Genomic DNA, 25,149 nt, shown 5'->3' on the forward strand with positions numbered 1-25,149 from the left:
TTGGATATATTTTATGTACTATTTATATATTAACTAATTTTCATATTTATATATTTTTTTATAAATGTATTAGATATTTATAACAAATGTATAATCAATTTATATAGATTCCAAATATATTTATAATAAATGTATGCACATTCTATATATTTATAATCAGTTTTTATAGATTCTGTATATGTATAATTTATACAGAGTCTATATATTTATATAGTTTATATATATATTTATAATTTGATTGATGTGTGTATGTGCTGTTACACTGATTGGCGACGGTGGCCCCGCAGTTATCCTTACCTCGCTCCGCCTGTTCCAAGGCTGTGATGCAGCTCCCGCTCAGCGCGCTCCACCCTCTCCGCACCCCACCCAGCGCGCGCGCTCCCGCTCCTCCCCCCCCCAACACACACACACACAGCGCGCTTCCCCACCATCCCCCCACCCACAGCGCGCTTCCCCACCATCCCCCCACCCACAGCGCGCTCACGATCCGCGGACCGGCGGCGCGCGGGCGGCCTTACCTTGCCGAAGTGCGCGGCCCAGTGCAGCGGCGTCCACCCGTAGAAGTTGTCCTCCAGGCTGGTGTGGGCGGGCGGGCAGGCGGCCAGCAGCGAGCGCAGCGCCGCCACATCGCCGTCACGGCAGGCGCGGTGCAGCGGGAAGCGCAGCGAGAGTAGCTCCTCACTGGAGAAGCCCCGCTCACAGGCCGCCATGGCTCGGCACGGCAGGCCTCGGTACTCTACTTGTACCCGGCGCTCTGAGCTCGCGCGGGGTCAGTCCGCGCTTCTCCGATTCACCGGCAGCCGACACAAAGAGAGAGAGCGGCAAACCTCGGGCTGGAGACTCACTCAATCCAGGACTGGAGTCAGACTGGCGCCGCAAAACCCGGACTGGAATTTCCGCAAAACCCGGACGGGAGTACTCGCAAACCCCGGATTGAAGCCGCACTGAATCCCAGACTGGAGCCCCCGCTGGAATTCCTCATCGGTGCCAAGCCCCGAAACCTCCCTCAGGAGACAGTGCCTCACAATTTGAGTCTCCTCCAGGAAATCCCATCCGTGCCTTTCAGTCCTGTGCGGAGGGGATTCCTGTACAGTCTGCTTTTGGACACACTCCACTTTGCCATCCTCGTCTGTCGTCCAGACACACCATGGCGCATCATCTTGGCGTCCGGAGGAAGCAGGGGTCCCCAATGGAGTGCTCTCTATGTGGAAGTCCTCCCTTTATTTATTGGGGACTTGGCCTGGAGGGTGTTGCACGGAGCAGTCCCATGTAATCGGTTTTTAAGTCGGTTCACGGACTCCCAGGCCGCCTGCAATTTCTGCAGTCTGGAAGAGTCCGTGTTCCACGTTTATGTGGAGTGTGTCAAGTTGCAGCCCCTGTTCCAATATTTGAAGGGGCTGCTCCTCAAATTCTGGTTGCACTTCAGTCCCATGCTCCTGATCTTTGGGCATCCTGTGCAGAGGGGAGCGGTCAGGTCGGAGGGCCTCCTCGTAGGACTGCTCCTGGGCATGGCCATGGTGGCCATTAACCAGTCCAGGCAGTGGCCAGTCGAGGGAGTCATTCAGCCCAATTGCCTGCCTCTCTTCCGCGGTTATGTTCGCGCCAGGGTGTCCCAGGAGATGGAGCACGTGGTGTCCACCAGTACGCTCACAGCCTTCCGCGAGAGATGGGTGCTGGAGGGATTGGAGTGTATCATTTTAACAGGGAACAGAATTTTAATTTGATTTGATTTGACAAAGGTTCCCTTAATGTTCAATTGTTAATTTATGGCTTTTTGGTGCCCTCAAAAAAAAAAAGGGACACTTGATTGAAAGTTACTTTAAAATAGTTGGAGCCTCCGCTAACCCAGGACTGAAGCCACACCGAATCCAAGCCTGGAGCGGCACCACCAAACCTGGAATGCTCAGAGGTCATGAAAGGCTCTATATAAATGCAACTTATTTTTAATATTGTAGGACAGCACCAGACCTGTGCAGACATCTGAAGTGCCTGTCGTGAGTTTAACAATGATTCTGATAGTTGTGTGAGCCTCCTGGAATCTGCAGTTTGTGGCTGTCACAAAGATATCTTGATCCAGAACTCAGTTTTTCATAACTCGCAACAAAAGTATATCCCAATGAGAAGGAAACATTGTAAGAGAAGGGATAACCATCCGTGGCTAACTAAGGAAATAAGGGAGGGTATCAAACTGAAAACAAAGGCATACAATATGGCCAAGACTAGTGGGAGGCCAGAGGATTGGGAAATTTTTAAAAGCCAGCAGAGAAAGACTAAAAAAATGATTAAGAGATAGAAGATAGATTATGAAAGTAAACTAGCACGAAATATAAAAACAGATAGTAAGAGTTTCTACAGGTACATAAAAAGGAAAAGAGTGGTTAAAGTAAATGTTGGTCTCCTGGAAGATGAGACTGAGTAATTAATAATGGAGAACAGGGAAATGGCAGAGACGTTGAACAAATATTTTGTATCAGTCTTCACGGTAGAAGACACTAAAAACATCCCAATAGTGGATAATAGGGAGGAAGGAACTTAATACAATCACTATCACTAATTAAGTAGTACTAGGTAAAATAATGGGACTAAAGGCAGACAAGTCCCCTGGACCTGATGGCTTACATCCTAAGGTCTTAAAAGAAGTGGCTGCAGAGATAGTGGATGCATTGGTTGTAATCTACCAAAATTTTCTGGATTCTAGGGCGGTCCCAGCAGATTGGAACACCCCTATTTAAAAAAGGAGGCAGACAAAAAGTAGGAAACTATAGATCAGTTAGCCTAACATCTGTCGTTGGGTAAATGCTGGAGTCCATTATTAAGGAAGCAGTAGCGGGACGTTTGGAAAAGCATGATTCAATCAAGCAGAGTCAGCATGGTTTTATGAAAGTGAAATCATGTTTGACAAATTTGCTGGAGTTCTTTGAGGATGTAATGAGCAGGGTGGATAAGGGGGAATGAGTGGATGTGTATTTGGATTTCCAGAAGGCATTCGATAAGGTGCCACATAAGAGGTTACTGCACAAGATAAAAGCTCAAGGGATTGAGGGTAATATATTAGCATGGATAGAGGATTGGCTAACTAACAGAAAACAGAGTTGGGATAAATGGATCATTTTCCGGTTGACAAACAGTGACGAGTGGGGCGCCGCAGGGATTAGTGCTGGGTCCTCAACTATTGACAATCGATATTAATGACTTGGATGAGGGGACCGAGTGCAATGTAGCCAAGTTTGCTGATGATACAAAGATGGGTGGGAAAGCAAATTGTGAGGAGGAAACAAAAAACCTGCAGAGGGATATAGACAGGCTAAGTGAGTGGGCAAAAATTTGGTAGATGGAGTATAATGTGGGAAAATGTGAGGTTATGCACTTTGGCAAAAATAATAGAAAAGCAAATTATAATTTAAATGGATAAAAATTGCAAAGTGCTGCAGTACAGAGAGACCTGGGGGTCCTTGCGCATGAAACACACAAAGTTAGTATACAGGTACAGCAAGTAATCAGGAAGGCAAATGGAATGTTGGCCTTCATTGCAAGGGGGGTAGAGTATAAAAGCAGAGAAGTCCTGCTTTAATTGTACAGAGTATTGGTGAGGCCACACCTGGAGTACTGCGTACAGCTTTGGTCTCCGTATTTAAGGAAGGATATACTTGCATTGGAGGCTGTTCAGGGAAGGTTCACTAGGTTGATTCCGGAGATGAGGGGGTTGACTTGTGAGGATAGGTTGAGTAGGTTGGGCCGATACACATTGGTGTTCAGAAGAATGAAAGGTGATCTTATTGAAATTTATAAGATAATGAGGGGGCTCGACAAGGTGGATGCAGAGAGGATATTTCCACATAAGGGAAACTAAAACTAGGGGATGGGGGGCTCGATTTTCCATTAATTTTTACATGCATACTGTCCATTTTAACGCTGAAATGAGGTATAACGCCCATATATCGCCTATTTAGCAACAAAATGGAAAGTAACTGATATGTCCTTACTATACAGTACAAATGCACACGAGGCCCATGCTTGAGAGAAGGTCACTCTGTGACCAGCAACTTTTATTCCAGCACTGAAGTGATGAAGATGGGTGGAGCTTCCCCTTTTATACCTGAAAGACCAGGTTAGGAGTGTCTCCCACAAGTTCAGCACCTCGTGGTCAATGTTCTCACAGTGTACAACTAGTCAGTTTATACATGGGTTACAATGACAGTTAAATACATGACATCACCTCCCCCCCCCCCCCCCCCCAAAGTCTTATTGGGATCACCGGTTAAGTCTCTCTGGTGGTTTACGCTCCCTTGTAGAGCACCTGAGTTGGGGATCCGGTTGTTGGGCGCTGGCCTGAGTGTCTGCTGTTTGAGGTGCCTCAGGCCTGTCCGGACTGCCCACAGTGACTGGGCTCTCCTCCACCTGGTTCCGGTGTTCGGTCACCTGTGGAGGAGTGAACTCTACATCATGTTCTTCCTCTGCTTCTTCTATGGGGTTGCTAAACCTCCTTTTTGTTTGATCCACGTGTTTGCGGCAGATTTGTCCACTGGTAAGTTTAACGACCAGAATCCTATTCCCCTCTTTGGCAATCACAGTGCCTGCAAGCCATTTAGGCGCTGTAGCGTAGCTGAGAACAAAGACAGGGTCATTGACGTCAATACATCGCGCCCTCGCATTCCCGTCGTGGTAGTCACATTGTGACTGGCACCTGCTCTCAACAATTTCTTTCATGGTGGGGTGTATAAGGGATAACCTGATTTTGAGCATCCTTTTCATTAGCAGCTCTGCGGGTGGGACCCCTGTGAGCGAGTGTGGTCGGGATGTATTGGCCAACAGAAGATGTGATAAGCGGCTTTGTAGGGAACCCCCTTGGATTCTGAGCATCCCCTGTTTGATTATCTGCACTGCTCGTTGTGCCTGGCCGTTTGAGGCCGGCTTGAACGGTGCCGTTCTGACATGGTTGATCCCATTTCCTGCCATGAAGTCCTGGAATTCAATGCTTGTAAAGCACGGGCCATTGTCACTTACCAAGACGTCAGGTAGACCATGGGCAGCGAACATTGCCCGTAGACTTTCTACCGTGGCTGAGGATGTGCTTGAATTGAGAATGTCACACTCGATACATTTGGAGTAGGCGTCAACTACAACCAAAAACATTTTTCCCATGAAAGAACCTGCGTAGTCCACATGGATGCGTGACCATGGTTTGGCGGGCCAGGACCAGGGGCTAAGGGGGGCTTCCCTGGGCGCATTGCCCAGCTGGGCGCACGTGTTGCACCTGCGAACACAAAGTTCCAGGTCTGCATCTATCCCTGGCCACCAAACATGTGACCTGGCAATTACCTTCATCATGACAATGCCCGGGTGCTCATTGTGGAGTTCTCTGATGAACATCTCTCTGCCCATCTGGGGCATGACTACTCGGTTTCCCCACAGTCGGCAATCGGCCTGAATCGAGAGTTCATCCTTGCGCCTGTGAAATGGTTTGAATTCCTCAGGGCATGCCCCGTATGTGGTTGCGCAGTCCCCATTCAGGGCACATTTCTTGACTAAAGACAGTAGCGGGTCTCGATTTGTCCAGACTTTGATCTGACGGGCTGTCATGGGTGAGCCTTCGCTTTCGAAAACTTCCACAGCTATGACCATCTCAGCAGCATGCTCGGTTGCCCCCCTCGGTGGTGGCTAGTGGGAGCCTGCTGAGTGCATCGGCGCAGTTTTCAGTGCCCGGTCTGTGCCGAATTGTATTGTCATAGGCGGTTAACGTGAGTGCCCACCTCTGTATGTGGGCCGATGCATTTGCATTTATTGCCTTGTTGTCGGCCAAAAGGGACGTTAGGGGTTTGTGATCTGTCTCCAGCTCAAATTTCCTGCCGAACAGGTACTGGTGCCTTTTTTTTTACAGCATATACACACGCAAGCGTTTCCTTTTCTACCATCCCGTTGCCATGTTCTGCCTGGGACAGACTTCTGGAGGCATAAGCTACCGGCTGTAACTGACCCTTGGCATTAACATGCTACAGCACACACCCGACCCCATAGGACGACGTGTCGCACGTTAAAACAAGTTTCTTACATGGGTCATATAGCATTAACAGATTGTTAGAACATAGCAAATTGCATGCTCTATTAAAAGCCCTTTCCTGACTGTCCCCCCAGACCCATTCACGACCTTTGCGTAGGAGCACGTGTCGCGGCTCTGACAGCGTGCTCAATTTGGGAAGAAAGTTACCAAAATAGTTCAGGAGCTCGAGGAACGAACGCAGCTCCGTCGTGTTACGGGGTCTGGGTGCTCTCTGGATCGCTTCTGTTTTGGACGCAGTAGATGTGATCCCGTCTGCTGCTACCCTCATCCCCAGGAATTCTACCTCTGGAGCTAGGAAGACGCACTTCGTCTCTTTCAGTCGCAGACCTACCCAGTCTGCGTAGCACCTCCTCCAGGTTGTGGAGGTGTTCTTCAGTATCACAACCTGTGATGAGGATGTCATCTTGAAAAACAACTGTCCTTGGAATCGACTTGAGGAAGCTTTCCATATTGCGTTGAAAGATCGCGACGGCCGAGCGAATCCCAAACGGACATCTGTTGCACTCAAACAACCCCTTGTGTGTCGTGATGGTGGTCAGCTTCTTCGATTCACTCGCCAGTTCCTGGGTCATGTAAGCTGAGGTTAGGTCCAATTTTGAAAAAAGTTTGCCACCGGATAGTGACACAAAGAGGTCCTCCGCTCTCGGTAGCGGGTACTGGTCTTGGAGTGACACCTGATTGATGATGGCCTTGTAATCACCACATATCCTGACCGACCCATCCGCCTTGAGTACCGGCACAATCGGGCTCGCCAAGTCACTGAATTCGACTGGCGAGATGATGCCTTCCCTCAGCAGGCAGTCCAATTCGCCTTCTATCTTTTCCCGCATCACGTATGGCACCGCTCTGGCCTTATGGTGTACTGACCTGGCGTCCGGGTTTATGTGAATCACTACCTTGGTCCCCATGAAAGTTCCAATGCCGGGCTGAAATAGTGAGTCAAATTTGTCCAGGACCTGTGAGCATGATATTTGCTCCACAGAAGAAATTGCATTGACATCGCCCCATTTCCAGTTCATGACAGCCAGCCAACTCCTCCCCAGTAATGCGGGACCGTCCCCCGGAACAATCCAGAGTGGCAACCTGTTCTCTGAATCTTTGTGGGTCACGACTACCGTGGCGCTGCCTAGCACCAGCATGATCACCTTTGTATATGTCCGTAGCTGTGCGTCAATCGGCAATAATTTTGGCCTCCTGGCCTTGGACGCCCACAACTTGTTGAACTGTTTGATACTTATCAAGGACTGGCTGGCCCCCATGTCTAGCTCCATTAATACTGGGATGCCGTTGAGGAGCACTTTCATCATTATTGGTGGCGTCCTGATGTATGAACTGTATATGTGCTCCACATGAACTCGCTGAACTTCAGCTTCCAGCGATTTCCCCCAGTGTCTATTTGGCCCTGTAGGGCTTACATTGGGCCCATCCTCCTCGTACATCAACCTGGCTGCAGGCTTCCTGCACATACGCGCCAAGGTGACCGCTGACATTGCAATTGCTGCAGGTGTATTGCTGATACCTGCAAGCTCTGGCTGTGTGTTTGCCTCTACACCTCCAACATGAGCCGTTGTTGGAAACAAAAGGCCCATTACCAGTCGATCGTCTCTGACTGTCTGTCTAACTGTTTTTAAGGAACAGGTGTTGATGGCCCCATTACTGGCCGCATTGTCCCTTGCGATGGCATGAATCGCCGTTTAGCTAGCCATTGTCTCTGTTGAATTCCCCCTTTGGATTCGACTACATGCTCGGGCATGTCCGATTGCCACTGTCTGCCTGGGGAACTGTGTGCCGCGTTAACAATGTTGCCTCCCTGTCCATTTGCTGCATTTAAACCAAGATTTTTGTCAAACATCATTCTGGTCTCTTCCTCCCCTGAGATAAATGTCTGGGCCATCAAAGCCGCTGTTTCCAGGGTCAAGTCTTTGGTCTCAATCAGTTTCCTGAAAACCCCAGCGTGCCCGATGCCCTCAATAAAAAAGTCTTGCAGCATCTCTGCTCTGCATGCATGTGGGAACTTACATAGGCTCACCAGTCGTCGGAGATCTGCCATGAAGTCTGGAACGCTTTGCCCTTCTCGCCACCGGTGCGTATAAAACCGGTGTCTCGCCATGTGCATGCTGCTCGTCAGTTTAAAGTGTTCCCCGATCAACTTACTGAGCTCTTCAAAAGTCTTGTCCGCCGGCTTCTCTGGCACTAGAAGGTACTTCAGGTAGTACGTCCTGGACCCACAAACTGTCAGGAGATGAGCCCTGCATTTGTCGGCCGAATCCTGTCCCAGCCATTCCTTAGTGACGAAGCTTTGCTGTAGTCTCTCAATAAAGTCGTCCCAATCATCACCAACACAGTACCTCTCGTCTGTGCTGCTAGTGGCCATGCTCGCGTGTTTGAAATCCCAGTTTTTCGTCGTCAATGATATGTTGTTACTATACAGTATAAATGCACACGAGGCCCATGAGAGAAGGTCACTCTTTGACCAGCAACTTTTATTCCAGCACTGAAGTGATGAAGGTGGGTGGAGCTTCCTCTTTTATACCTGAAAGACCAGGTTAGGAGTGTCTCCCAAAGTTCACCACCTAGTGGTCAATGTTCTCACAGTGTACAACTAGTTAGTTTATACATGGGTTACAATGACAGTTAAGTACATGACAGTAACACCCATTTCTCGGTCACTTATCGCCGAGCATTACTTTCGGCATGTACGTAACGGCGATAAAAAATAATACCGCCCGCTCACTTTTTTTGTGGAAAGATCAGAATGGGCGAAACCAACGGCCATAATATCGCCCAGCGTTACTTTCGGCACGTAATAAACACCGAGGTTTAATAATACCGCCCGGCCGCTGTTTTTTGTCGTAAAGATCACATTTGCTGCAACTAATGCCCAGAAAATCCTCCAGCGTTACTTTCAGCACCTCGCACACATATCGCCGACAATATCGCTCGCTGAAAAAAACCGCTGTGAAAAAGTTGAACTACCTGAACTAATCACAGCAGTATGGACGCCATTTTCTAAATTGTAAGTCGCATCATTTAAAGGGCTGATCTGCTTCAACTTCGGGGGAGTTTGGATGTACTGTGGAGGTCTTTTAAGGTGATGTGAACATATGAACAAACATCTTTTCACACTTTGGACAATTGGAATTTACTTTAGGTGTCTTAGTGGGGACATTTGTTGTTTGTGAACAATCGGTGTAATACTGATAGCTATTGGAATAGGGTTTGTCATTTCTCAGCCTGTCTTGATGACCATGCACATGCTGCAGACTCGAGATGGCAGAAGGTACATTTGACAGCATTACGTGCCCAATGTAAGACTGATGAGGAGGACCAGACGTACTACCCCGGCACTTACGGGAAGAAGCAGTCTTACCTCAACTTGTCCGACACCACCTGCCTTCGGAGACTGCGCTTCCACAAGGAGGTTATCAGTGAGATATGCCAGCTCATCAAGGGAGATCTGCAGCCTGCCAGAACCATCAAGACGCACTGTCGGTCGAGATCAAGGTCACCGCGGCACTTTAGTTCTATGCGTCAGGTTCCTTTCAGGCCTCAGCTGGCGACATTTGCACTATATCTCAGCATGCCACACATTGCTGCATTCGACAGGTCACTGAAGCCCTTTATGCATGCAGGATGGGCTTTATCAGCTTCCCTAAGACCAGGGAGGCTCAGACTGAGGGCTTTAGGATTCTACCAAATTGCTAACTTCCCCAAGGTGCAGGGAGCAATAGACTGTACGCACATTGTGATGCGGGCACCTTTTCAGGATGCAGAGGTTTTTAGGAACCGCAAGTGATTCCACGCCCTGAATGTGCAACTCATTGTCGATCACCAGCAAATTATTATCGGAGTTGTTAGTGCGAATGAATCCTGGAAGAATCACTCGTCACTCAGGTCGGTTCCAAATGTCAAACCGGTTTTATTTACGCCGGCGGGGAGAAAGCCTCTGGGTAACTCCAGGCATTCCTCTCTGCCGAACAAAGAAATTCATCGATACTGATATGTTTTACAACAGTTTACTACAGTTACTCAGCCCATTTCGACTGGACACAATCCAATCATAATGAGTATAGATTACATATCGGTTTCTTTGGGCCAATGGAATTGGCCCCCAAGCAGCAGGGGACTGCGTGATCACCTCATGCTTAGCTAGGGGCTTATTTATGGTCTTCGTGACATTTTCCAGACCCCCTTATCTACTGTCCTTGGGTCCTGTTTACGCATAACCTCCAGATCTTAACACAGTTACAGGAATCCCATTGTTCAGTATTCTACCAGGGCATCTTGTCTGGGGGTTGCTGATTAGAGACATTCTGCTGAGCGCACCCTTTTGAGTGTTCCTGTGTGCAGTTACATCTGTTAGCTAGGAATGTAGTCAAGTTGCCTAGCTAGGTTTCCCTAATGCTTTGCAGAATCTCTGGCAGCCATTTTATATATATATATATATATACACACATATACCCTGCAGGTGCCTTTGCCTTTGGAAGCGCCCTACAACAGGAGTGAATGCTAAATTTCTGGGCAGCATCCATGATGCTCATATCCTGTGTGAGAGCGCTGTATCTAACATGTTTACCAATCAGCCACAAGGTCAGTGCTGGATGTTTGGTGACAAAGGTTATGGCCTCGCCACCTGGCTGAAGACCCCACTGCGTTTCACCCACACCGAAGTCGAGAAGCGATACAACAAGAGCCACAGATCCACTCGCAATATTGTCGAGAAAACCATTGGAATGCTTAAGCAGTGCTTTAAGTGCCTGGACCACTCAGGAAGTGAGTTCCAATGCCACCCCGAGCAGGTAGCTCAATTCGTGGTGGTGTGCTCCGTGCTGCACAACTTGTCTATCAGGAGGGGACAAGAATTTCCAGAAGGGTCTGACGGTCCACCTCAGGAGAGAGAGGAAGAAGAGGACGAGGAGGTGGATGCTAATCTCGGACCAGACAATCAGGCTGTCGCGGAAACCATGCTCCTGCCCCTGCCCCCCACTAGATCACAGGAAAGGACCCGTGGTGACTACATAGCTGCAAGTCTCTTACGTCAGCAGCTCATAAATGAGCGCTTTGCTTGAAAGAACGTTGGTGGTATTTACAAAGCTACAACAGTGCTGGGTGTGCAGGTCATAATGGTGCGCATCACCTTGGTGACAGTTAAAGTTTAAGTTGATTCAAGTTAAGTGTAATTATACCCTTTCATGATAAGGAATTACCAGTGTGTAACGGTGCAGCTATCTGAGACAATGCGCAACAAGGTTATTGTTATGTCTTGAATAAAGCAATGAGACTGAGTACTGTCGACGTGAGTAAGTGTGACCTTAGTCTCTTTATTCTAACTCCAGAGTGCTGGTACAGCATAGGAAGCCTGCTTATACATAGTGCTCCCAAGGGATGCTGGACTCCCTTGGGACTCCAACAGATACACCCTCTGGTGGCGGCAGAATGCTGGTTACATAGGGTTACATACATAACATCACTCCCTCCCAAAGTCAATAGTACACTTATTTACAGGGTGAGATGATCTGGGGCTTTTCGCTCCCTAGTCAATCGTCTCGGTACACATGCAGGTGCAGGTGAGTTGGTTGGTTCTTCGCTGGGCTGCTGCGCAGCTGGCCTTGCTGGGCTGCTGGGGATGATGAGTTCAGCTAATGTCGGTTGCCACTTGTGTATGTGTGTCAGAGGGTCGAAGTTGGTGGTGTCCTCTTCAGGTTGTTCGTGGCTGTCTGTGAATCGCAGTTTGGTTTGGTCCAAATGCTTTCTGCAAGTTAGTTCATTTGCGAGTTTGATCTGAAACACCCTACTCCTTTCTTTGGCTACGACAGTGCCAGCAAGCCATTTAGAACCATGTCCATAGTTGAGTACAAATACAGGGTCATTGACTTCGATATCGCGTGACAAATTTGCGCGATCATGGTACATGCTTTGTTGATGCCGCCTGCCCTCGACGTGATCATGGCGATCAGGGTGGATGAAAGAGAACCTTGTTTTGAGCGCCTTTTTCATGAGCAGCTCAGCTGGGGGAACCCCGGTGAGCGAGTGGGGTCTAGTGCAGTAGCTGAGCATGACTCTGGATAGACGGGTCTGCAGGGAGCCTTCCGACAGGCGTTTCAAGCTTTGCTTGATGAGTTGGATTGCCCATTCTGCCTGGCTGTCAGATGCAGGCTTGAATGGGGCAGATGTGACGTGCTTGATTCCATTGTGGGTCATGAATTCCTTGAATTCAACGCTGGTGAAGCACGGCCCGTTGTCACTGACAAGGACATCAGGCAGGCCGTGCATGGCAAACATGGCTCGTAGGTTTTCGATGGTGGCAGTGGACGTGCTCACAGACATTATTACACATTCAATCCATTTTGAATAAGCATCCACAACAACCAAAAACATTTTGCCTAGAAATGGGTCAGCGCAGTCAACATGGATCCGAGACCACCATTTGGAGGACCATGACCACAAACTTAGCGGTGCCTCCGTGGGTGCATTGGTCAGTTGAGAGCAAGTGTTGCATTGGCGCACGCATGACTCCAAATCTGAGTCGATGCCAGGTGGGATCTGGCTATAGCTTTCATCATTACTATGCCTGGGTGGGTACTATGTAGGTCGCATATGAATGTTTCCCTGCCTTTCTTAAGCAAAACCACACGATTACCCCACAAGAGACAGTCCACCTGTATGGACATTTTGTCTTTACGCCCCTGGAACAGCTTGATCTCTTCATGCATCTCCGCTGGGACGCTGGACCAGCTCCCATGGAGGACACAGTTTTTGACAAGGGACAGTAAAGGATCCTGGCTGGTCCAGGTCCTGATCTGGCGGGCCGTAATGGGTGACTTTTCATTTTCAAATGCATCTATCACCAAGAGCAAGTCTGCAAGCTGTACCATTTCCACCCCGGTGGTGGGCAATGGTAGCCAACTGAGGGCGTCAGCTCAGTTCTCTGTGCCTGGCCTGTGGTGAATTACATAGTTATATGAAGACAACGTGAGTGCCCATCTTTGGATGCAAGCAGAGGCATTGGTATTGATACCTTTGCTCTCTGAGAATAGCGATATGAGCGGCTTATGGTCAGTTTCTAACTTGAACTTAAGCCCAAACATATACTGATGCATTTTTTTTACCCAGTAAATGCATGCCAGAGCTTCTTTTTCATCATGCCGTAGGCCCTTTTGGCCTTGGACAAGCTCCTGGACACATAAGCGACCGGTTGCAATGTTCCTTATTCGTTTCCTTGTTGTAACACACACCCGACCCCGTACAAAGATGCATCGCAAGCTAGCACTAAACGTTTACAAGGATCATACAGGACAAGCAGTTTGTTGGAACATAACAGATTTCGGGCTTGCTCAAAAGCAGTCTCTTGTGATTTCCTCCATACCCAGTCATCTCCCTTGCGTAGCAACACATGTAGAGATTCTAGCAAGGTGCTTAACCCGGGTAGGAAATTACCAAAATAACTGAGGAGTCCCAGGAACGACCGCAACTCCGTCATGTTCTGTGGTCTCGGCGCATTCTTGATGGCCTCCGTCTTGGCTTCGGTGGGTCTGATGCCATCTACCGCGATTCTTCTCCCTAAGAATTCAACCTCTGGTGCCAGGAAAACACACTTCGAGCGTTTCAACCTGAGTCCCACATGATCTAGCTGACTTAGAACCTCTTCCAGGTTCTGCAAGTGTTCGATGGTGTCCCGACCTGTGATAAATATGTCGTCCTGGAAAACCACGGTGCACGGAACCGACTTTAGCAGGCTCTCCATGTTCCTTTGGAAAATTGCCGCGGCAGATCGAATCCTAAACGGGCATCTATTGTAGATGAACAGACATTTTTGTGTGTTGATGCAGGTGAGGCCTTTCGAATATTCCGCCAGCTCCTGCGTCATGTAGGCCGAGGTCAGGTCCAATTTGATGAATGTCTTTCCTCCTGCCAGCGTCGTAAATAGGTCGTCTGCCTTGGGTAACGGGAACTAGTCCTGTAGCGAAAAACGGTTAATCGTTACTTTATAGACCCCACAAATTCTGACCGTGCCACCGCCCTTGAGAACCGGAACAATCGGACTGGCCCACTCGTTGAACTCAACCGGCGTGATGGTGCCCTCTCGTTGCAGCCTGTACAGCTCGATCTCCACTTTCTCTCACATTATATATGGCACCGCCCGTGCCTTGTGGTGGATGGGTCGTGTACCGGGAATCAAGTGGATCTGCATCTTCGCCCCCAAGAAACTTCCGATGCCTGGCTCAAACAATGTTGGAAACTTGCTCAGAACCTGGGCACATGAGGCGTCGATGATGGACGAAAGCGCTCAGATGTCCTCCCAGTTCCAGTGGATTTTTCCCAACCAGCTTCTGCCGAACAGTGTGGGGCCATCTCCTGGTACAATCCATAGTGGTAGTTCGTGCACTGCTCCATCATAGGAGACTTTTACTGCTGCGCTGCCAATTACAGGGATCAGCTCTTTAGTGTAAGTTCTCAGCTTGGTATGAATAGGGCTCAGCTTGGGCCTGTTGCTCAACAGCCTGTCGAAGGCCTTTTTTGCTCATGATGGATTGACTCGCACCCATGTCCAATTCCATGGATACTGGAATTCCATTCAGTTCAACTTTTAACATGATCGGTGGACATTTCGTGGTGAAGGTGTGTACCCCGTACACTTCTGCCTCCTTGGTTTGAGTCTCTAGTTCAGTTTGATCTGTTATGGATCGGTCTTCCCCTGCAATGTGGTGGTTTACAGGGTTTGCAGCTCGTCTGCATATTCGCTGGAGGTGTCCCATTGTTCCACAGCCTTTACATACATAGTGTTTGAAGCGGCATTGATGGGCTCGATGATCACCTCCGCAGTGCCAACAAGGTGTTAATTGCCTCGCATTAACGCTTGATGGCGGACTCTGAGTCATCTGAGGTCATGCAGCTGCAGACATGTACGTTCTGCCATATGCATTCCTGCCTGAAAACGATGTTACTTTGTGTATAGTACTTGATGCTGCGAAATTTGTTTGGTGTTATCGCTGGTGGACATAAATGCCTGGGCTATCGTTATGGCTTTGCTCAGGTTCGGTGTTTCAACAGTCAATAGTTTGCGAAGGATAACCTCATGGCCAATGCCAAGCACAAAAAGTCTCTTAGCATTTGCTCCAGGAATCCATCGAATTCGCAATGTCCTGCAAGGTGCCTTAGTTTGGCAACGTAGCTCGCCACTTCCTGGCCTTCAGACCGTTGACGTGTATAAAATCGATACCTTGCCATCAGAACGCTCTCCTTCGGATTTAGGTGCTCCCAGACCAGCGTAAACAGTTCTTCATATGATTTGGTTGTTGGTTTCACCTGAGCAAGAAGATTCTTCATGAGGCCACAGGTTGTTGCCCTGCAGACAGCGAGGAGGATCGCTCTTCGTTTGGCAGCATTCGCACTCCCTTCCAGCTCGTTGGCCACGAAGTATTGGTCGAGTCGCTTCACGAAGGCCTCCCAATCATCCCCTTCTGAGAATTTCTCCAGGATACCAACAGTTCTCTGCATGGTTCGTTATCTCATCGCCAGTTGTTACGTCTTGAATAAAGCAATGTTACTGAGTACTGTAGACATGTGTAAGTGTGACCTGAGTCTCTTTATTCTAACTCTAGAGTGCTGGTACAGCATGGGAGGCCTGCTTATATACAGTGCTCCCAAGGGATGCTTGGATTCCTTGGGACTCCAACAGATATGCCCTTTGGTGGCGGTAGAATGCTGGTTACATAAGGTTGCATACATAACAGTTATGTTAAGTAAAAACATTTAATACGACCATTTGTCTGAAATCATAAGTATTACTGTAAAAAACACCCCACCCCCGCCGCACCCCACAATAAATTTATCGCATTTACATCATTACAATGGTCCCCATTTCCAGCAAAGCAGAACACAAATGCAAACCAACAAGGTAGCCCCCTCGCCCCTTGCCCCGACCCACCCACCAAAATAGCACTAGCAACCTAAAAATATGCCCCAGACAACACTTGCGGCCATGCACCTCACTTTCCTTCCCCACTCCCCGCTTCTCCGCCCCACCTCTACCTCTTCCCCTTTCCCTCCTGACTCCAAGTGCCTGTCCGAGGACCTCCTCAGGCGCTGCTTCATTGGGGGGATGACGGCAGAACCGCTGCTTGGACGGATACGGGAGAAGACGGTCGCTTGGTGGGAACGTGCTCCGAGCCAGAAGCAAGATCTTCCTGCTGGCTTTCATGTGTCATTGGCAATAGGGATGTGGCACCTTGGGGTACAGTGCCACGCACTGGGACCACTGGGAGCCCTCTGCCACCAGTGTTCCTGGCTAACAGTTCCAGGGCCTCCTCCATCCCTTCCAAGTTGTATCTTATTTGTTGGACCAAAACTCGGTGCCAACTACCTTCTTAGTGCTTAGTAGGCTTTTTGCTGCTGGTGAATCTCCCTCCTGCCTCCCACAACAGTCAAGCAAGCACATCCCACACCCACACATGCTTTCAGTCCCTCTCTGCTCCCTCTCTCTGTCTCCTCTTCGGCGCATGTAATGATGACCCCTGACCTCTTGAAACGCGGGAAACGAGCATTGCCATGCTGTTGCTATGGTCAGCGACACTTTACAGCAGAAGGCCAAACAATTTTAATGCTGACGCCCATTTCAGATCGCTCGCGGTCATGCCCATTTAAAAAAATGGAAAGTTAGGGTTTTGGAAATGGGCGATAATCCAGCGATCTTAAAACCCATATTTACCACCCATGCTAGAAATAACGCCCATTTTTGGTTGATTTGCACAAAAGTGCAAAGTCTAGCCCATAGTCTTAGAATATTAAGTGTATCTAAGGGTTAAGTCATGGCAGGACAGCTCGGTCATGTGATATGCTCCTCCTGTACCATGTGGGAACACGGGGACAACACCAGTGTCCCTGACGACTACATGTGCGGGAAGTGTGTCCACCTCCGGCTACTGACTGTCCGCGTTGCGGAGTTGGAGCTGAAGGTGGATTCACTCTGGAGCATCCACGATGCTGAGAATGACGTGAGTATCACGTGTAGCGAGTTGGTCTTACCGCAGGAGAAGGGTCCACAGCCAGCGAGGGAATGGAAGACCAGCAGGAAGAGTAGTGCAAGGAAGGTAGTGCAGGGGTCCCCTGTGGTCATCCCACTGCAAAACAGATACACTGCTTTGAGTGCTGTTGAGGGGGATGACTCATCAGGAGTGGGCAGCAGCAGCCAAGTTCATGGCACCGTGGCTGGCTCTGTTGCACAGGAGGGCAGGAAAAAGAGTGGGCGAGCGATAGTGATAGGGGATTCAATTGTAAGGGGAATAGATAGGCGTTTCTGCGGCCGCAACCGAGACTCCAGGATGGTATGTTGCCTCCCTGGTGCAAGGGTCAAGGATGTCTCGGAGCGGGTGCAGGACATTCTAAAAAGGGAGGGAGAACAGCCAGTTGTCGTGGTGCACGTTGGTACCAATGACATAGGTAAAAAAAGGGATGAGTTCCTACGAAATGAATTTAAGGAGCTAGGAGCTAAATTAAAAAGTAGGACCTCAAAAGTAGTAATCTCGGGATTGCTACCAGTGCCACGTGCTAGTCAGAGTAGGAATCGCAGGATAGCTCAGATGAATACGTGGCTTGAGCAATGGTGCAGCAGGGAGGGATTCAAATTCCTGGGGCATTGGAACCGGTTCTGGGGGAGGTGGGACCAGTACAATCCGGACGGTCTGCACCTGGGCAGAATCGGAACCAATGTCCTCGGGGGAGTGTTTGCTAGTGCTGTTGGGGAGGAGTTAAACTAATATGGCAGGGGGATGGGAACCAATGCAGGGAGATAGAGGGAAACAAAAAGGAGGCAAAAACAAAAGACAGAAAGGAGATGAGGAAAAGTGGAGGGCAGAGAAACCCAAGGCAAAGAACAAAAAGGGCCATTGTACAGCAAAATTCTAAAAGGACAGAGGGTGTTAAAAAAACAAGCCTAAAGGCTTTGTGTCTTAATGCAAGGAGTATCCGCAATAAGGTGGATGAATTAACTGTGCAAATAGATGTTAACAAATATAATGTGATTGGGATTACGGAGACGTGGCTCCAGGATGAGCAGGGCTGGGAACTCAACATCCAGGGGTATTCAACATTCAGGAAGGATAGAATAAAAGGAAAAGGAGGTGGGGTAGCATTGCTGGTTAAGGAGGAGATTAAGGCAATAGTTAGGAAGGACATTAGCTTGGATGATGTGGAATCTATATGGGTAGAGCTGCAGAACACCAAAGGGCAAAAAACGTTAGTGGGAGTTGTGTACAGACCTCCAAACAGTAGTAGTGATGTTGGGGAGGGCATCAAACAGGAAATTAGGGGTGCGTGCAATAAAGGTGCAGCAGTTATAATGGGTGACTTTAATATGCACATAGATTGGGCTAACCAAACTGGAAGCAATACGGTGGAGGAGGATTTTCTGGAGTGCATAAGGGATGGTTTTTTAGACCAATATGTCGAGGAACCAACTAGGGGGGAGGCCATCTTAGACTGGGTGTTATGTAATGAGAAAGGATTAATTAGCAATCTCGTTGTGCGAGGCCCCTTGGGGAAGAGTGACCATAATATGGTGGAATTCTGCATTAGGATGGAGAATGAAACAGTTAATTCAGAGACCATGGTCCAGAACTTAAAGAAGGCTAACTTTGAAGGTATGAGGCGTGAATTGGCTGAGATGGATTGGCGAATGATACTTAAGGGGTTGACTGTGGATGGGCAATGGCAGACATTTAGAGACCGCATGGATGAACTACAACAATTGTACATTCCTGTCTGGCATAGAAATAAAAAAGGGAAGGTGGCTCAACCGTGGCTATCAAGGGAAATCAGGGATAGTATTAAAGCCAAGGAAGTGGCATACAAATTGGCCAGAAATAGCAGCGAACCTGGGGACTGGGAGAAATTTAGAACTCAGCAGAGGAGGACAAAGGGTTTGATTAGGGCAGGGAAAATGGAGTATGAGAAGAAGCTTGCAGGGAACATTAAGACGGATTGCAAAAGTTTCTATAGATATGTAAAGAGAAAAAGGTTAGTAAAGACAAACGTAGGTCCCCTGCAGTCAGAATCAGGGGAAGTCATAACGGGGAACAAAGAAATGGCGGACCAATTGAACAAGTACTTTGGTTCGGTATTCACGAAGGAGGACACGAACAACCTTCCGGTTATAAAAGGGGTCGGGGGGTCTAGTAAGGAGGAGGAACTGAGGGAAATCCTTATTAGCCGGGAAATTGTGTTGGGGAAATTGATGGGATTGAAGGCCGATAAATCCCCAGGGCCTGATGGACTGCATCCCAGAGTACTTAAGGAGGTGGCCTTGGAAATAGTGGATGCGTTGACAGTCATTTTCCAACATTCCATTGACTCTGGATCAGTTCCTATGGAGTGGAGGGTAGCCAATGTAACCCCACTTTTTAAAAAAGGAGGGAGAGAGAAAACAGGGAATTACAGACCGGTCAGCCTGACATCGGTAGTGGGTAAAATGATGGAATCAATTATTAAGGATGTCATAGCAGTGCATTTGGAAAGAGGTGACATGATAGGTCCAAGTCAGCATGGATTTGTGAAAGGGAAATCATGCTTGACAAATCTTCTGGAATTTTTTGAGGATGTTTCCAGTAGAGTGGATAAGGGAGAACCAGTTGATGTGGTATATTTGGACTTTCAGAAGGCGTTCGACAAGGTCCCACACAAGAGATTGATGTGCAAAGTTAGAGCACATGGGATTGGGGGTAGTGTACTGACATGGATTGAGAACTGGTTGTCAGACAGGAAGCAAAGAGTAGGAGTAAATGGGTACTTTTCAGAATGGCAGGCAGTGACTAGTGGGGTACCGCAAGGTTCTGTGCTGGGGCCCCAGCTGTTTACACTGTACATTAATGATTTAGATGAGGGGATTAAATGTAGTATCTCCAAATTTGCGGATGACACTAAGTTGGGTGGCAGTGTGAGCTGCGAGGAGGATGCTGTGAGGCTGCAGAGCGACTTGGATAGGTTAGGTGAGTGGGCAAATGCATGGCAGATGAAGTATAATGTGGATAAATGTGAGGTTATCCACTTTGGTGGTAAAAACAGAGAGACAGACTATTATCTGAATGGTGACAGATTAGGAAAAGGGGAGGTGCAAAGAGACCTGGGTGTCATGGTACATCAGTCATTGAAGGTTGGCATGCAGGTGCAGCAGGCGGTTAAGGAAGAAAATGGCATGTTGGCCTTCATAGCAAGGGGATTTGAGTACAGGGGCAGGGAGGTGTTGCTACAGTTGTACAGGGCATTGGTGAGGCCACACCTGGAGTATTGTGTACAGTTTTGGTCTCCTAACCTGAGGAAGGACATTCTTGCTATTGAGGGAGTGCAGCGAAGGTTCACCAGACTGATTCCCGGGATGGCGGGACTGACCTATCAAGAAAGACTGGATCAACTGGGCTTGTATTCACTGGAGTTCAGAAGAATGAGAGGGGACCTCATAGAAACATATAAAATTCTGACGGGGTTAGACAGGTTAGATGCAGTAAGAATGTTCCCAATGTTGGGGAAGTCCAGAACCAGGGGTCACAGTCTAAGGATAAGGGGTAAGCCATTTAGGACCGAGATGCGGAGGAACTTCTTCACCCAGAGAGTGGTGAACCTGTGAAATTCTCTACCACAGAAAGTTGTTGAGGCCAATTCACTAAATATATTCAAAAAGGAGTTAGATGAGGTCCTTACTGCTAGGGGGATCAAGGGGTATGGCGAGAAAGCAGGAATGGGGTACTGAAGTTGAATGTTCAGCCATGAACTCATTGAATGGCGGTGCAGGCTAGAAGGGCCGAATGGCCTACTCCTGCACCTATTTTCTATGTTTCTATGTTTCTAATAAGGGGCTCCCCATTTAAAACTGAGATGAGAAGAAATTTCTTCTCAGAGGATTGTAAATCTATGGAATTCTGTGCCCCAGAGAGCTGTGGAGGCTAGGTCTTTGAATATATTTAAGGCGGAGATAGACCGATTTTTGAGTGATATGGGAGTAAAGGGTTATGGGGGGCGGGCAGGGAAGTGGTGCTGAGTCCATGATCAGGTCAGCCATGATCTTATTGAATGGCGGAGCAGGCTCGAGGGGCCAATTGGCCTACTCCTGCTCCGATTTCTTATATTCGTATATAGGAGGGCATGTGTAGTCTCCAAGAAGACAACTTTGCGCTCAACATTGTTGTTATGTCTGTAATGTACTTATGAATGACTCCGCGAGGCAATGTGTTGTACTCAAACTGTAGTGACCTTGGTCCTTTATTTGTAACTCCAGAGTGAGGCACAAGCATGGTGAGCAGCCTTTTATACTGGCCCTGCACACCTATGCAGGTGACCCTCAGGTCTCCCACCGCAGTGCCCACTGGTGGACAGCCTCTGCCACAGGGGCAGGAAACCCCGGTCTCCACAATTGCACCCTCTAGTGGTGCCAGCATAATATATACACAGTGTAAACCTTATTAATCGTACATCAGGTAACAAATCTCCATCTTATGCAACTATACAGTGACTACACAGAGAGTGTATCTATAGTCTGCATATGTAATAATTCTGGCTCGAATAATTCTGGCACATGAACTGCCTCGAAATGGAGGTGTCAATATTGTAAGGGATGGTTTTCAGGGGATCAGCTTTCCCTTCTGACCTTATATGAGCGGTACCGAATCGCTCCCACATCCTTGGTTCTAGACACTGGAATTATGAAGGGACTGTGACAGACTTGGACAGACAATCGGTTTCAAGGTAGGAAGCAGGTATGGCTTTATTGTGTTTAAAAAGAAGTAAAAGGCACACATTTAATAACACACACACAGACCAATACACACTGAAGGGTACAACACATTGAATAAATTGTCAAATTACAGCCTGTGGGGAAAAGAATACAGCTTAAACTCTAAATGGGGTAAAAAGGAGAATGCAGCTACATTTACACAAGTTATCCCAGCCTCCCCCCTCCCAATTCCCCTAACTAACTAAGTTATAGCTCTGAGGGTTCAGGGGCTATGCTCACCAATCCCTTTAGACAGTTGCCGGTGAATCACGGTTTCGGAGTTTGCTGCACTTGGCCTTCTAGGCGAGCCGTATCCCGGATGGAGGAGAGGACTTCGGACTGCGTAGTCTTCGGTTGGGGTGCGTCCGTTGATGTGCTAAGTTGTGTTTTGGATGTATGGGATAAGTACCCACTTTCTTTGGTTAGGAATAGTTTTAGTTAGTCCCTTTTGGTAATTTCTCCCCCCTGTTGGATTGTTCAGAAGTAGATTGTAGAGTGGAAATAAATGTCGATTCTTCGGTTTTTGCTGAGTTGGTTTTGGTTGGTCGTTTCGCTGGTTGTGGTAGCCCGGGTTTGTCAATTTGGTTGCTGACAACCTTCCATTTCGTGGGCCTCGTGCTCAGTCGGTCCTTGATGATTTCTTGTAGGTTCCTTCACGACTCCATTTCTTCACTCCGGCTGCTTGTGTCTGTCTGTGTTCCAGTCTGTTCCTTGTTCGAGTCTGTGTTCTGCTAGTCTTTGCTCTGCTAGAGTCTGTGCGAGTTACAGTCTCTGTGTTCTGCTAGCTTTGAGTTCTGCTAGTTTTGAGTTCTGCTAGTCTTTCCTTGTAAAACTGGGAGATAGATATATTCCAAAAAAAAAAGGCTCTGTTATCTCCTATCAAATCTCTTGGGCACTGTTTAAACTGTTCTGTCCATTGATTTTCAAATGTCTCCTTTGTCAGCAGTAACTCGATTAAGGTGTGAGAATGTACTATCACTGGTTTTGCATTGTTTTAGGATTGTCCAGTTTTTCTGACCATGATTTCCATTGTGTTTGATTGGGTAATTCGATTATCTCTTAGAGGGTGAATAGTTCCCCCAGACAGTCTGGGATCCTTAATACACGAATTTGCTTCAGAGGTTGGCCCCACCTCCTGTATTTGGTAACTCTTTTATGCAGCCAAAATGTTGTAGAATCTTAAAATTGATATGCTCCTTCCCATAGATGTTTAGGGGATCTCAAGCTTCTGTAATTTAGGTCCATTTTGAATTCCCTTTCCTATGAGTCCAAACACTGGGGGGGGGGGGGGGAGGGGTCTCCATGAATGCATCCCCTTTTATCCCCCGCAGGCTTCTTCTGCCCCTTTAAACTCATTTTAAAAGCCCAGAAAGGGATTCTTCTCCTCTGCAGGGGAAAGTACCTGGAATCTTTGCGAGATATTGGTAAATTCTACATTCCCCCCTGTGATACCATATCACTTATGGTATCATTCTTCGAGGTGAGCAAAGTTCCTGACTCCCAAGAGATAACCTTCCCCGTAAATTAGCTAAACTAATACCCAAAATGCATTGCACTTATGCAACATCACCATAGATGCACACTTTTCCCTTTACAGGTACAAACATTTTACATTTATACCCTCCCAGCTTGGAGAGGGTTCAATCACTACAATTGCATTTCAGCATAGTTACATTTCATTTCAGTTACATTATATTCACCAGCATATAGGCAACGTACAACCACATTACAGAAGGAAAAAAAACCTAGATTAAAATTAAACAACATCAATTGGTCTCCTGAGATTTGTCCATCACCCGGTAATGTCTGGATCCTGCCCTTGAGAACTGCTCTCAGGCTGGCTACACACAAGACAAACTCCAAATAATCACCTAAACATTACTGCAACATTAACCTCAATTCTAAACTTAACCTTAAAATATAAAATGGTGCAGTCAGCTGCCTTAAACTAAAATTCGAGCTATGTACAACCGCCACCCGTCTCCGGGTGGCCTGGTTAGTCTCTGTCAGGCCCATGCCTTGTGCAGCCTGATAGCCGCCTGGATGTTAGGGTTTCCCTGCAGCTGGTGAGTTGGAGACCCTTGTCTCTGGGACAGCTCGTTGCTACTGCTCCTATGAAACCCTCACCGTTGGAGGCGGCTGGCTGGGGTTCCCTACTCTGAGCGACCTCTGTACTTCTGACCTTCGGCCTTTCCAGTTGGGCTGCCCTTCTCCTAGGGTAGAATCGCTGAGGCTCAGATGCCGGTGACCACGGTATCTTTGGCCATGGTGTACGGAGGGTCCTTCTCAGGGCTTGGGTTACTGGGGGTGTGTCCGAATCCCAAACGATGGGTGGGATATCCCCTCCAGTAGTGCGATTCACCGTCCCTATAGGCACGGTTTCTGAGCCTGCCACATTCCCTGTGGGCCCTCCACCGTCGGGGGCGGCCAAAGGAGGGTCCCTGTCCTGAGAACGGTTCACCCCCCCCGGCTGCCCTCTATGCTTGGCTGACCCTGGGTTGTACAGCTTGCACTGGTTGATGTGGAACCACTTAGTACGGCGGGGCAGCTTTATGGCATAGACCATCGGGCTTGCCTTGTCCACAATGCTGTATGGCTCCATATATAATGCTTCAAAAACCCCGACCCGAGCATAGTTCCTCACCATGACCTGGTCCCCTATCTCCCATTCGTGGTGTTTGCTGGGTTCTAGCAGCAATCGGTTACTCTGATGCTGTCTGCCCATGTTACTAGCAGCCTGCCAGTGAATCTGTTTGAGGTGTTCAAACAGGTTCCTGACAAACCGATCCCGGTTCACCTCTCTGAGCTGACCTTCTGTGAGCACCGGGGCTAGGACATGGGTGGGGGTCCACATGATCCGGCCAGTCATGAGCTCGTATGGGGAATACCCGGTGCTCTTTGACTGGCTGGCTCGGATCCACATTAGGACCAACGGTAAGACCTCCACCCACTTTTGGGGTGAGTCTCCCATTTCCTTCCGCAGCTTTTCTTTAATGGTGCGGTTTAAACGCTCCACAATACCCGATGACTGTGGATTGTGGGCAATGTGCCATTTCCCCTCAATGCCGAGCACCTTAAGGGTTGCCTGCATTACCTGCCCAGTGAAATGGCTCCCATGGTCCGACTCCACATACTGTGGGAGTCCCCACCGGGAGAACACTTCCCTCACTAGAATCTTAGCTGTCCCTAGTGCGGTGGCTGTTCGGCAGGGGAAGGCTTCAACCCATTTTGAGAACACGTCCACCAGGACTAGGCAGTATTTGTAGCCTCCCTGGGCCGTGGGTAGGGGCCCGATGTAGTCAATTTGGATTGACTGCCATGGTCCCTCTAC

General features: G+C 48.3%; 1 protein-coding gene across 3 annotated transcripts in view; it reads right to left on the minus strand.

The window, feature by feature from the left end:
• Window positions 1–815, minus strand: part of ankrd10a (ankyrin repeat domain 10a) — an 80,068-nt gene extending 79,253 nt beyond the window's left edge. For 2 of the 3 annotated variants that reach the window (XM_070891807.1, XM_070891810.1), the window contains exon 1: window positions 519–815. In XM_070891807.1, the coding sequence (XP_070747908.1) occupies window positions 519–710 (192 nt within the window). In that variant the 5' untranslated portion in view covers window positions 711–815. Of the gene's footprint in view, window positions 1–297; window positions 341–518 lie in introns of those variants that run through there. The other variant, XM_070891808.1, reaches the window with a different exon arrangement.
• Window positions 816–25,149: the final 24,334 nt, after the last annotated feature.

This window comes from Pristiophorus japonicus, chromosome 10, assembly GCF_044704955.1.
Source record: "Pristiophorus japonicus isolate sPriJap1 chromosome 10, sPriJap1.hap1, whole genome shotgun sequence".
NCBI lineage: Eukaryota > Metazoa > Chordata > Chondrichthyes > Pristiophoridae > Pristiophorus > Pristiophorus japonicus.